Source organism: Gobius niger (genome assembly GCF_951799975.1).
Source record: "Gobius niger genome assembly, chromosome: 14".
Lineage (NCBI taxonomy): Eukaryota > Metazoa > Chordata > Actinopteri > Gobiiformes > Gobiidae > Gobius > Gobius niger.
In genome coordinates this window covers 28,321,314-28,336,285 of record NC_136865.1, presented here as the reverse complement: position 1 = coordinate 28,336,285, position 14,972 = coordinate 28,321,314, and the positions used below count along the sequence as shown (strand labels likewise).

General features: G+C 41.8%; 1 protein-coding gene across 1 annotated transcript in view; it reads right to left on the bottom strand.

Annotated features, from left to right (window-relative positions):
* The window catches only part of slc2a3a (solute carrier family 2 member 3a), a 33,984-nt gene that overhangs the window by 9,752 nt on the left and 9,260 nt on the right, over positions 1–14,972 (bottom strand). Inside the window, exons 3-5 of the mRNA XM_079570960.1 lie at positions 3,061–3,171; positions 2,816–2,976; positions 449–689 (exon numbers count right to left, since the gene is read on the bottom strand). Of these exons, the coding sequence (XP_079427086.1) occupies positions 449–689; positions 2,816–2,976; positions 3,061–3,171 (513 nt within the window). The remainder of the gene's footprint in view (positions 1–448; positions 690–2,815; positions 2,977–3,060; positions 3,172–14,972) is intronic.

Sequence of the window (14,972 nt, the reverse complement as noted above, 5' to 3'; positions counted from 1 at the left end):
CTGTGTCTGTTAAAATTAATGTTATTGGGCTGTTTTGATCATAATTTCAGTCTTAATGGGAAATCTACGATATATGACAAATTACAGTTTTATTTGGGTCCTCGGCTCGTCATCCGAGGGGAAAGGTGGGTCCCAAAGCCACCTGAGAACCACTGAAGTAAAACATTGGCATTTGCAGAAAATAGTTCTTTACTTTAGGCTACAATGTTGTTGTCCGGCCCTTGGGTGTTTTGGGAATTATTAAAATCCATGACGCAAACTTGCCTTCCCCTGCTATAAGCCATCGACCTTTGGGTTAAGGTTCAACTATCTCCCAATCTCCCCTGTCTGTCTCTAGCGTGTCCAGCAACAATGTCTGGCTTACAGTAACGGTGCCTAAACGGTTTTATATAAGTCAGTGGTAATATTTACAGCGTTGCAGTTTGGTGAATGCATGAAGCCGTCTGACCTGCGCGATGAGGATTCCCACCACCACCCCGAGCTGGTGCAGCGTCCCGAAGGCTCCGCGGAGGGGCGTGGGCGACACCTCCCCCACGTACATGGGGGTGAGCCCGGTGAAGAGGCCGCAGAAGAGGCCGATGACCAGGCGGCCGGCGATCACCATCTCGTACGAGGAGCAGAGGGTGGAGAAGCCCATGAGGAGGCCCCCGATCACGGCCAAAATGTTCACCAGGAACATCGACCTGCGCCTGGGAACAGACACGGGGGTCAAGACATTTTCAAGTCAAGGTTTGGTAGTAATAATAGAGCAGATAAAGTCAGTTTTTTTGGACAAATCGTGTCATGGACTGCAGAAAAGGGCTGACAAAAACATTCAGTATGGGCACAACTTTCCGAGAGGGGTTCCTGCGCCTGATGATGATGTTTCTATTTCCTTTCTACAAATTATTCTGAGTTAGAGTTGACCTCAGCCCAGATTGTTCTTTTTAACAGAGCTACTTATTTAGAAGGACTAGGATGAGGTCACTTTTCAACGGTTATTTACCTTATTAAACTCCAGGGATTTCAATTACAGTATTGTCAAATGAATAAATAAGATGGGAATAAGCTCAAAGGAAATAAGTTCTCGTGACCTCAGGCTTGTAACAGAGTGGAAAGACGGCCATGAAAAAGTTTTAGCGATATTTTCATGCGCTTTCTGTTGTGACTTTGAGTTGACGGTTTCTAAAAAAAAAAAAAACAAGTTGAACTAAATATTCACACACCGGTTTGTCAGAAATGTCACATATCCCATCAATATCATTAAAGCCAATGTCAGCTTGAGCTAGACCTGCAGTCTGGCCACACTGTTCCAAAATAAGGTGAAAAAGAATTATAAAATGTGGAGCAAAATACCCTACAAAAATGTTCAAAACGTTTTAGCAGCAAAAATATGAAGGTCAATCTGTGTGTTTGTTATCTTTATCTTTCTAAGAGCTTTTTATACACTGAATTTAAAAGGACTAGGTGGACATTTTTATACTCACTACTGCCACCTCAGGTCTTATGTGTAACTGCACCTTCTATATTAAAGGAATAGGCCACCGTTTTTACATACTGAGATTTGTTCTTACCTTAGCTTTGACGAGTTCTTTAGGACCTGTCTGATCTTCACCTGTGCCTTCAGTCACGTAAACACAGCACAAACGGTGTTAGCATTTAGCCTCTCCCTCTCTCCTCTATAGCTCCAAAACAGGTCAAGATAGAAGCTACCAAGCTCTTCCACGTTTTCCCAATTTAAATATGGTTACGTGAGGTGTTCCACTACAAAGTATAATTACACAAAATTAAACAATGTGGATTTTCTAAGCGGATAAAAGGGGGGACTATATTGTAAGGCGTAATAATACCAGGAGTAATTTGGCATCCGCACAGTAAAGTGAAGATTACCGCGCGGATTTCGAACTACTCCTGGTATTATTATTACAATATAGTTCCCCCTTTTATCTTTTATTTTATTTTATAGGGGAGCGGCTAAATGCTAACGCCGTCTGCGCTGTGTTTACGTGACTGAAGGCACGGGTGAAGATCAGACAGGTCCTAAAGAACTTGTCAAAGCTAAGGTAAGAACATATCTCAGTATGTAAAAACGGTGGCCTATTCCTTTAAGCTCCTGTATGACGGCACTTCAGACTCGAATTAACACCTTTCTGAGTGACATTGCAGGATTTTAGAGGCAGTTGTGGTGAACAGGTCTGAGCTCATTCACATTAGGACATGGCTGGAACATGTGGCGGGAGAAAAATACATATTTCAAAATGTCCAGTCCCTTAAGGCAACAGGTGAAAACAATGATTTTTAACACAATGGTCAATATGGGGATTATTCATTTGCCTGCTTTCTCCTTAACATCTTGCATCGTGCATCTGTATTGTCCCTTTAAATAACATTGATATTTTTGCATCTGATTTGTGTGAACCAAATTTTTTTCAAGCATCCAATTTACAACATTTTAAAATAAGAACCGGTGTTTTGAAATTCTATGCAAAAAAAATGTATGTAAAAAAAGTCTGTGTCAAAAATAATTTGCTGAATAATATGAATATTGTAAAAAAAATCAATGTAAAAAATCAGGGTAAAACAATTCAGTGTCTATAACAATTTGTTTAAAAAACAAAATGTAAAAAAATTCTATAAATAGATTTTAAATTAAATTCAATGTTCGGCTTCATAACATTGATCTGAAAAAAAAAATCAATAAAAATCAATACAAAAAACCTCAATATAAACTCAATAGGGTTAAAGCCACACTGCTGAACATCAGAAAACAGTTAAAGTCAGACTATTCTATCTGAAAGCATTTCCAGATTTCCTAACACTGCCGTCAGAGCCCTACCTCCCGAATCGGTTGGCCATGACCCCGACGCTGAAGGAGCCCACCATCCCGCCCACGCTGAAGATGGCCACGGACACGCTCCACACGATGGTGCACACGCCCGCGCTGATGGGCTCGCCGTACCGCTCCATCCACGTGTCGTTGAAGAAGTTACGCAGTTTCTGTCGAGAGAGAAATGACGAGAAACACCTTTTTAGAATCATGCGGGCGATGATGATCCTGCACTTCCTGCCTGGGACCCGCACCTGCTCCGGAGCGTTGATGACTCCCGTGTTGTAGCCGAACTGCAGGGAGCCGATCACCGCCGTGGCCAGGGAGAACAGCAGGTACCCGGTCACCTGCTTCGGCTTCTGCTCCTGAGACACAGAGGGAGAATATTCTTAAAGAGACTCGATGGTCATTTTATACTCACTGCTGCCACCTCAGGTCTTATGCGTAACTGCAGCTTCTGCTTTTAGAGGCAGTTGTGGTGAACAGGTCTGGGCTCATTCTACACATTAGGACATGGCTGGATCATGTAGGGGGAGGAAAATACTTAGTTTTAACATTTTTAAACTCTGTATAGTCCCTTTAAAGCATTTTTTCTTTATTGTAAATAGATCGAGGGCCGAAGCCGCTGATTATTAGCCAAAGTAAAGCGCAACACTGGAAAACTGACCATCTTAAATGAGATAAAGGACTTAAAATTGCCTGAATAAAAGTTCTTCTATGTTGAATTTGAATCGGTTTGAACTAATCCAAGATACAAATGCTAAAGCGCCAATGGAACAAGAATAAAAAAGAGAATACCTACATAATAAATGACCTAATTGGGTGTATTGACAGTATTTCTACCTTTTTTCTCCCATTTAACTCTAATAATGTTAAAAGTACTCTCTGATTTGTGTATTAATGTTTCTCAAAATCATCTTGAGGGCCAGAGGTGCTGTGCTGGAGGGCCGGATTTGGCCCCCGGGCCTGACGTTGCCTACCCCTGCTTTAAAGGCTATTCTCTGTGACAATAACCCAGAGAATAGAAGGAGAAGTCAGTTTGGACAAAAGCTGTAGCTGAAGACCAATTTTTTTGAAAGAACCTCATAGATCTTGATGTCAACATTAAGCATTATATTTGACCATCATTCTGTCATGTTCTGTGATCATTGGTTGAATTTTACTGAATGGAAACAGGCTACTTAGGAATATGACAAAACACCTCACTCTTATTCCATTTTTCAGACTTTAGACCACTCCTTATTTTATATATGACACAGATTTTGCACAATGCTTTGTTTTAGGTTTACGTAATGCTGTTTGCACTGATGGAATGACAGAACATGTGGTACAATTGACAAACAAGTGACTTTTAACTCCTGAACTTTGGTAGAGTTTTCAGATTCAGAATATATCCACACAAAGACAAAGCGCTTATATTTTCAGAAATTTTCTTTTTAAGCCTGAGGCAGCTCAGTAAATGTGAGCGTCCACATGGGTCGACTCAGGTCTGTGAAAACCATTCATCCTCCAGGCCTGTGTGAGGCGCTGTGACGCAGATAATGTGTTAGCGTCACATTATGTGCAGTAAACTTATGTGGAATGTTAACAGTGAAAATGAAACTGATTGCAGGATTTAGGATCTACAGAAGAGACGAGGAGGAGAGTTTATTCTTCAGACGTAAAAACCTGTCAGTGACTTTTACTGTCAGTCCAAAAACACAGACTGACTTGTGTTTTTCTACTTGTCACCTGTGGCTTGTGGACTGCAGTGGAGCAAAGAGGGGCGGAGTCATACCATCATAGATCCATGAGTCAAACTCAGTATAAAGTCAGTAGATTATGGATCACAGACACCACTCTGGCGTTTTAGTAAAAGTTGCAGAGACGTCGTAGCAACGGAGCCACGTAAACGGCGTTTTGAGATCTTTCCTCTCTGGGTCCTAGTTTGGAAAATGTTCGTTTACAGATGCCCAAAACGCCGGGCTCGTATGGACGATACACTAGACTGATAAAATATCTTTGGTCCTCAGCTTGACTTCGTGTGGACAGGGCCTCAGACGACTTTATTTACCCCAGTTATTTCAGAACAGCCTCAAGAAAAAACACAACAGTGACACAGCAACAAACAAACAAACAAATAAACAACTGTAGCTCACTCATAGATGACAATGCACAAAGCCGAGAAGCAGGCAGTATACAAACTTTCATTACAGAGAATTACAAAGAGTAGATTAAAGGCATTTTTGTGTTTTTGAAGTTGCCATGTTATTTCCCACTTTCTCTACCTTCTGCTTTGAACACTTTCACTTAAGACATAATTTGAGCTACTTAAACGTTTATTGGAGTTATATTTGACCTGTCCTGTTCTATTCACATTGGCCCAACTTTTCATATGTTTGGAAAGTGGGGGTTATTTTGAGACTCCTGAGCTCATATTGGGATTCTAAATCACTCCTGGCCTCGCAATAAAACCGAGAGAGTGGACATCCATATCCCATGAAGCCGCTCCTGACCTTTCAGTGAAAGAAAAACACACAATATGCCGGGATTTGCTTTGGGCTCGGACGGCGCTGTATAAAGAATGACTTTCCTCGCACACGGATTGAGTTTCGGTGTAAATCAGATGAGTGAATAAGGGAAGGGGGTCCCGGAGGTGAGCGGGCGGGTCCAATAATGAATCTGTCGCTGGAGGAAACACAGGCTCCAGACTCCAGGCTCACGGAGACAGATGTGTTTAAGCTGCAGGATGGACTGAGCGTTTTACAAGTTTAGAAGAGTTGTTCAATACGGAGACAATACGCAAATGTTTCAATATTCTGAACTTTTACTGTAAGAGCTTCCGGACCTGGGTTTTGTTGCAGTAGCATGATATAAAAAAAAAACATGTAGAGGGAGCAGCTTCATATCCTGCAAGAGTCAGATTGATTTCAAAGTGCCAATAACATGAGCACTGATATCAATCTGGGATCTCTAATTGTTCAGGGAGAAGACACCGTGATCAATTCAATGTCCCTGTTTCAGAGCGTGGTGTCCTGGACTGGAGGAAGGAGGAGGTGGAGGAGCTGGCCAGTGCAGCTCCCTCCCTCCTCTCGCTCCTTCTCATCTTCATCTTTGTCCTCCTCCTTCTCTGGCACCTGAGTGTCACCTGTGAGACTCCGACCATGTTGGGCCAAGAATCAATGAATATAAAAACACAAGAGAGAGCGTAGCAGACAAATATAATCCAGCTCATGCTCCAGTGAATGTCCATCAGCCAGAACAATAGTCGGGATAGAAGCTTGTGTGCCTTTAGCTACGAGTCTTGCCCATATATACCATCTCGTTTGTCTCTTTTTTGTTTCCTGTAGCGCCTCTTGTGATGCTTCACTGTGCTGCAGGTGTGGGGGCTCTTGGTGCCTCTTCAGTGTTTCAGAAAGAAGATTGTGTGGCTTTAGCTGCAAGTTTTGCCCGGGTACCTCCTCGTTTGTCCTTTTCTTGTTTCATGCAGCGCCTCGTGTAACACCTCCCCTGTGCTGTAGGTGTGGGGGGCTCTGGTGCCTCTTCAGTCTTTCAGAGAGAACAAATCTGTGGATATGTAGATCTCAAATCCCTGCTCAAAGACCTTAAGATCATCAGCTAACGTTTGCTGTTTGTTTACTTTTTAAAAACTGTTTCCTTCATGACTGGTAATGGCCCTTCTCTGCGGTAAAAAAAAATAACCTCACTAAAACATGGCACACAGAGAAAGTGCAAATACAGTTCACAGAAACTGCTGTGCCAAGAAAGAAGGAAGTTTCATTAAATATTTATTTTGTTGGTTAAAGTAGGTTACAGTGTACTTAGTTAACATCCATCTGGCCCATGGTGTTCAAAAGGATGGAAATGTATTCTTGTGTGTTTGTGTGTGAACTACCGTGATAATTCAGCTGTATCTGTCTAAAGAAAGTAGCACAGTGGATGTAGATGACTCGGCCATATTTGTTTAAACCTTCTCTTCTCGCTGCTGTAAAAGCTTGTGGGGCATTTGGGGGCAGGGTTTGGGGGCAGGGTTTGGGGGCGGGGTTTGGGGGCAGGGTTTGGGCTTGTATTCGACGTCACGCTGCCTGACTCAGCTCTGGGCCTTGTGATGTTACACGAGCCGGGCATCAGGTGACCCACTGCCCTTGATTCTGCCGACACTAAACACTGACACAGGGCTCTGCCAATCAGAGCGTGGGCGACGCTGGCACGAGCCTAATATGGAGAGGAGGAATGGGTATAAATGAAAAATGGATGCGCTGCAGGACGTTGAGCCGAGAGATGAGCTGACGGGGTTTTATTTAGCATTTAGTGATGAAGGACGACTGGTTCAGTGAACGATGGGCCTTAAACAGGCATTTAGCCCAAACCAGCTCCCACACAGAGAGATATGAGAAATGTTTTGTCTTTAGATTGAAGTAGAAATGATTCAATTGAGGACATGTGTGACATATTTTCAATAGTCTCTGCACACGGACTGTTTTTGTTTAACTTCCTGTTGGTCAGTTTAGGGTAAACACGACTTCCTGTCCACATTTTAACTTGAATTTAAACATGGAATAAGATTTAACCTCTTACTCCCCGCCTTAATTGAGAACATTTTGGTTTTACCCAAATCGAAACGTTTCTTGGAGCTCACAGCCTATAGATACAGACGGCATCTCGTCATAGAAGGGGGCGTGGCTTCGCCGAGGGGGAAAATAGAATCTTTAGAGAAACACAATTTTTCACTCTATTTTGCCATTTTCTGGTGGAATATGAACTTATTTATCACATAAATAAAGTCAAGTGTAAATCGGGCCCATATGGATATTTTCTCACAACAGATTGTTCAGTAGAAGTGAAAAAACGGCAGTTGTAACAAGCGCTAGCTAACCGTTAGCCCGATGCTAACATGTAGCATCAAGTTAGCATTCTCCGTTATTCATGTATTTATGGGCTGTTGAACCACTTTGCTCCTCCCCATGTCTTTGTATCATTATTTAGTAGAAACTATGTTCATATTTCAGCATTTGTTACAGTAGTTTTTGAATAATTAGAGGAAATTTTCATTTTTTCAAAATTGTTTTCCCCCTTAACTGTTTTCAAAAATGACCATATATGGGCGATTCCAGAGACGCCGTCTGTATCTATGCCAGTGCAAAGCCTCATTTGAAAGCTAAGACCTACAAAACTGATCTTTTTTGTCACATTTTTGCCACATTTTGTCATGTTTTCGTAGTTTTTTTAGTCGATTTTTGTTGCTATATTGCTATAACATTGGATTTTTCTTCACTTGTTTGCTACATTTTTGTCGCTCTTTTGTGACGTCTTTGTTGCTTTTACATTGTGTTATTGTTGCTTTTCTGGCCCGTTTTGTTGCTTTTTTGCCGCTTTTTCGTCACTTTTTGGTTGCATTTCTGTCGCTATTAAGACACTTTTTTCAAGAAGCTTTTAGATTTGGGTAATGCCAAACTGGAGCCAATTTCAACATGTCTTTGCTTTTTTTTCCACATAACATTAGCCTTTAGAAGTCTTCTGTAGTGAAGTATTTATGCTGCGTTTCTGGTAATAGAAAATCACGACTGAGCGAATCCAGCAGAATAAACTCGTATGTAAACAAAACGGCTACTGCTACAACAGTTAGCTAATGAGATGCTAACGTTATATTAATGCTTCTTCACACTAGATTTAATTCATAACGTTATATTGACTGCTTTGACCAAAAGTAATATTAAAGATACTAGATGCAAGTTGGTCATTTATGCTCAGTACTGCCAGGTCTTATACGTAACTGCAGCTTCAATATTAATCTCATGCATGACGGCACTTCGAACCCGAGCTAACACCTTTTTGAGTTACAGTTAGCCCTTTTCCACCAAGCTGGGGCTGGTGCTGGTTCTGGGCCAGTTCCAGTTTCAGAACCGGTTCTTTCGTTTTCCACTGAAAAAACGCTGGCTCTTGGTTCCAAAATCTGGTGCCGGTTGGGAACCAATTAAAAGCTGGACCAAGAAACGAGCACCAGTGATGTCAGCAGCTGGGGGCGTGGCTCTCTCCTCCAACAAACAATCAGTATTAGTTAGTTTGTGCTTAGAACTTCCTGGAGAAGCCAAAACAGTCTCTGTGGAGGAAACTGTTGTTTTGCTTTATGCTCTTTAGCTTAAACAAGAGTTAGAAAGAAGAAATCAAAATGTTAACGGCTGCTGTGACTGAAACATAAATGGCTGTGGCTGTAGTAAGATGTTACTATCCATTTTTGATGTTGACTTCCCAAAGCGTTGCTATGACAATAGACACAGCTCTCATTTTGGTGGAAAACCAAGTCAGTATGGAACTAACCCGGCACCAGAACCAGCTCTGAACCAGCCCAGAACCAACACCTTGGTGGAAAAGCCCTAAGAGTAGTGACCGTATAGTCCCTTTAACCTCTCAACCCCCGCCTGAATCGAGCACATTTTCTCCTAAAAGCTTCTGAACTGGAAAGCAACAGTGCAATGCCTCATTTGAAAGCTAAGACCTACAAAAGTAATAGTAAATTTTTTTGTCAGTTTGAAATAGTTCCACATACCCCCTGCTAGGTCCTCCAGTACCCCCAGGGGTCTCCATACACCGCTCGAAGCCGCAAAAATCCGACGTGTTCCCTGTTTCCTACACGTGGACAGAATCTCGATCATTCTCTTCATCAACACACATGTGATCAATGTGCTCTGAAGTCACGAGTTTATATTCAGCCGCCGTCCCCCGTCTCCCTCGGCTCCAGTCGCCCTGGACCGCGGTGGCATTTGTGGAACAGATCGATCTGTTTTAAAAGCCTGGACTCTCCCGGGCCCGTCTGTGACTGAGTGAGTGTGGCTAATGGAGGATTTAAGCCCCTCTGGTTCTGGAGAAAAAGCAGCTGTGAGAGGTGGACAGGATGAACAGGTGAAGAAGAAGGAAGTAGAGCTAAAGGTGCGGCCACAATACAACCATTGTTTGCTCTCTTTAAAAACAATACCCCGAAAGTCTTTTATTTACCTCGCAGATAAGCCGTGGTCCTCGTAAAGACCATCTGTCGCCGTGATGATAATCCCTTTAACATGTGAATGGAAATGTGTGGGAGGTCTGACCGAGCATTTGTAAAGATTAAAAAACGTGTTAAAGAAGCTCTTTACCAATTAAGGCGAGACACTGGAGGTGAATAGAGACATTTCAGAGGCATCGCTTTGGAGCGTATGCAGGAGATGAGAGGCAAGAAGTAAAAAGAGGATTGAGGATTTTCTATAACGGTGAATAAAGCTCTTGGGTCGTTTATCAAGGCACGTGCTGAGTACAAGCTATAATATAAGGATAATAGTGCAGCATTTTAAATGATTTGTATTACAGTCTTAAGACAAATCTGCTGCGGGAGTAAAACATGCACAGATGACTCCACTGCAGATCCACTTTAGCACAAACTGCAGGTGAAAACATAAATGTAGAAAAGTGTGCTTACTTGGGACTTACTTGATTTATTAAATAGCTATTATTAAGGCCCGACAGATGTGGATTTTTGGGGTCTGATACCGATATGAAGGGGGTTGGCCGATAGCCGATACATAAGCTAATATTTAATCTGATGTCATTTTTGTATTTCTCCATTGGCCTATAGCTAAACATGTATTATCATAGTAAAGGTTTCAGTCATAGAAATACATAGAAATGTCTCGTCTATAATCCTGTGTATGAAACTTCTCAACATGTCAAGTGTTGAACTGTGACAGCAGGGGGCGCTGTGTGAGGGGCATTGGTCTGATTTAATCATGACATTCATGTTAGGTTCTTCAGAGGGAGAAGACAAAATCAGATGATTCCAAAACCAAAAAATGGTAAGTCTCTGTCTCTTATGGTTCCGAAATGCAAAAGCAAAAGCTACAACATAATATACAGATATAGGTTAACAGATTTGCGACTGATTTTCACCATGATGTTTCTCCGCTCCCTGAGGTCGAGGAAGTTGTGGGAGGGCTTTTAAAGCTCTGACTGAGTTCTTTCCAGCACAACAATGGTTCCGGAGTTATCGGCCTTTTATATCGGACCAATCAGGCCTAATCACTATTGTGCAAAAAGAGTTCAATAAATGAACAATACTTCTTCATTTAAGGGTCTGTCGTCCCTGGACAGTGAGGAAAAGCTTTTAGAAAAACTGCCTTTTATATTTGAACTTCTATGGAAGGAAGTTGATTGATTTGAGCTGATTTACCTGCAGCGTCTCACTGTAATGTTTTACAGTAACATTGTATTGATCAAATAATGAAAAGGCTTTGTGAGAAAACTGTCAAGTGGAGGAGCATTAAGCTGCATAAAATATAGACGACATCGCAAAACCGCATGGACTATCAGAGCAACGGATGAACTCTAGTCTAAACACATTATAAGAAATGTAATCATGTCCAGGTTTGTTTTCTAGTCTGAGCTGAATATCAACTGTTCCCCGTGTCCTGGTGAGAGAATCAGGTGTAATAGAAACTCTCCCAGAGGCAAAACTGAGGAGCTGTTACTCTGTAATTTCTCTGTTATTCAGTAACAAACCAGGTAAGAGTGGATCCACTGAGATTTATGGATGTGAAGGAAGGAAACGTGAAACTGAGGCGGTAAAAGCACTCAGTTCTCAGCAAAAATACTGCTCAAATAAAGTGCAGATCCTCCAAAACTATAGTTATAGAGAATTTCCATGGGGCGTATAGATGTTATCAAACAAAATGTGACTTAATCAAGGCCTTAAAGGGATATTTCAGGATTTTTGACATAGGGCCTCATTTCCCAGTTATCCAGAGTGTTGCTGATTTCTGGAGATATTTTTTTTTGTAATTCTTGCAGTTCTTATATTTGAAGAGTTTAGTGGCGCTAGGCTAATGCAAGGCTAGTGCATTTCTATGGTATCTGCTAGCCTGCATTAAAAACAGTGTGACCCGCTCCACAGTGCACCTGAGGCAAATCACTTATAACACCAGACCAACCATATAAATGTCTGTCATTAGAGTAATGTTTGGAATATAACTGACCTGCATCACATGAATGACCACATTTTCAGGGACTATTTTCTAGCAGATCACTCCGCCGCTGTAGCTTATACAACCACGAAGCTGATGCTGCTCAAATATAAGGTATTATAAATGCAAAATGGTTAAAATTACTCTAATGACAGACGTTTATATGGTTAGTCTGGTGTTATAAGTGATTTGCCTCAGGTGCTTGGTGGAGCGGGTCAGACTGTTTTTAATGCAGGCTAGCTGATACCATAGAAATGCACTAGCCTTGCACTAGCCTAGTACCATGAAACTCTTCAAACATAAGAAAAAAAAACATCTCCAGAAATCAGCAACACTCTGGATAACTAGGAAATGAGGCCCTATGTCAAAAATCCTGAAATATCCCTTTAAATGTCACTAAAAACAATAGATTTGCCTCCAATTTGCACTAAATCTATCATTCCTTGGATAATAATGACACTGCTCGACTATTTTTACAGCACAAGTTTGTCTAAAAGCACCAAAATAATGGTCTGAACACATTGTACTGCAATATCAGCATTCCCCCTCATTCTTCTGCTTTGTGGGATGTTTGCAAATCTTAAGAAATGAAACATGCACAGATTCCTTGCTTTAAATATGACTTGCTGCTCCCTGTATAAACCCAGTCTAATGAAGCCTTATCTCCGCCTTGAAGCTACATAATATTAATGCGGAAAATACAAATCACTTCCTTGTGCACATTTTCACTCATTAAAATTCCAATCACTTTCTCGACAAACGTGCTGTTAATCCCCAAATCACTAAACGAGCGCCAGAATCCCCCCCCGGGAGTGAGTGACGGATGATCCCGTGGTCGTCTCGTGAGTCTGTTGAATGTCCTGCTCTCACGTTATCGATCCCTTTTATCGTCAATAAAAAATCGTTTAACCCTCTGCCCGCTCCGTGTGTCCATCCCTGCGCCCGCTCTCACGTGATTGGCCAGTCCTGGCCGGCGCTGGCGTGCAGTGAGTCATGTCAAACGTGGGAGAATGTAGGTCACGGTGTGTGTAGCTTTGTTGCTAATGCTAAATGTGTACGTGCAGATGGGAGCGCGGCCTGGGATTAAACTCAAGCACTTTTTAAACACCTGACAGGTTCAACAGGCGGCACATTATTTACGGGAACCACCAGCAATCAGAGAGCTGGATAGTCAGAGCATCGATTCAATGCTTCAATGCTCAAACACTGTCGTCTTCATTAAAACAAGGACAGTTTATCGAAATATAATCGAAATCACAATCTCCAGTGTGGTCATTCTCAATATTGTTCAGATTTACAGACACTTCTTTGGCAGAAACAGCTCCTCGTTTTTGGAGTTTGGACGAGACAGAGCGAGATTTTTGTGTTCATTTTTAAGCTGCTGACAGAAAGTGACATAGATATGGTGCATTCATGTGGACTGGAGAGTTCGTTTTCCCGAGTTGTGACGTCATTGTCCTCAGTTGGTTTATGTTCATGTGGGAAAGTGGGGATTTTGTCACTGATTAGCGCTTAGTTGCTTAGTGTTGTTAGCATGTGTTGTTAGCATCTCAAAAGCTCAACAATAGTCTGTGAGTTTTAAAACATTCACTTTTTAAAAGAACAAAAAAAGGAAGAATATCCATCCATCCATCCATCCATCCATCCATCCATCCATCCATCCATCCACAAAAATTGACAAACTTTTAGAATTGTGTTAATGTTTGTTTGAGCTGGGGCTTGTATCAGCGATGTCTGGGACTTTGGGAATGGCTGCAATATGAAATACTTTATTTTACCCACAAACTTTATGCTAAAAAAGCATTAAATAAGCCTATAAAGCTGATGATAAAAACAGCATGATAATCCTAAAATACCAGGATTATCTGTCTGTTAATCCTGGCACTTAATTGCTTGAAATATAATGTAACCCAATTTGTTTCGGTTGGAAATCAAAGTTTTAGCCCTTAGACAATATCCTGGTCTGGTCTAAATGTAGGTGTATTTCTAAAGATGAAAAAGAAAATGGACTTATAAAATAGTATGACACTGCACAATGTAACTTTTGTTTGTTTTGTTTCAGAGGAGGGTTTGGGATTTCTCAGATCTCTCGGACGGTGAAATGCTCTAAGGTGCGGCTGCATACGTGCGGACTTGAGCGTGCGCCGACCCGTGAGTCAATAAAACGCGCCCGCCTTCAGGCTGTTGCTACGGAGACGATGTGACGGGGCAGGTCCCCAGAGATTTGGAGAAAAGGGGAAGGACAGAGAGACAGAAGGACAGGGAATGAATGGATGAATGGACGGTTTTAATGAGGGAGGAGCAGAGAGGGCGGCGGCGGAGAAGATTAGACTGGAGAGGTCAGTGCGGGGGTCGAGAGTCTCGCTAACTCTACGTATGAGCTCGTACGGACGACTCTTTATGTCTTCTTTCATTCTTTCATCCATTAATCAACTCGACCAGCATCCTTTACCATCCTTCATGCAGACAGAGAAATATCTGACCACCAGGCCTATGAAAGATCAAATCAGGACTAAACGGGTTTCAAACAGTGGATACAAAATTGAAAATGATGTGCCTGGCGTCGGTCAGATTATAGGACTTTATAGACGAATGTGGCAGGTTTGTGAACGATCAGGGAAAACATTTGGAGATTTTCTGTTTGGAGAAAACTGTCTCTCCCATTGAGTTGTTCGTGAATGAAAGCTATGAAATTAGGAAAAGATCATCAACAATCCTTTTTCAAGTAAATTATGATTTTTTTTTTTCATCTACTTTTGAGTGTGATGAGCTCTTCTTTCTTAAAGCAGTACTAAGTAACTCTTGCCCCTAGAGGCCATAAGTGCAACTGCAGGTGTCGTATCAAGTTGCAATTTTCTTACTTATTAATTGTCCGTGAGAGTAAATACTACGACAGAAAAGACAAAGGGATATTGTTCATCCAATTACACAATGGAGATCCTTTTTTTTCACTCAAACTTGGCTGTAAATACTGTTTAAGTGGAGCTAGCCGCAGTTAGCTTTGCCCGTTAGCCTGCTAGATTCTTCTTCGTGATTCTATTAGTGTGTATTGCGCCTCCGGGTCTGGTGGCAGTCAAGTTGCAATTGTGGTTTTCTGGCCAGAGACACCAGGGGGAGATGAAAGACCCTCCAATCATCCCACTTATATTACCCCCAGAGGGACTACGGAAATGATTTATTAAGGTAAACAAGTTACTTAG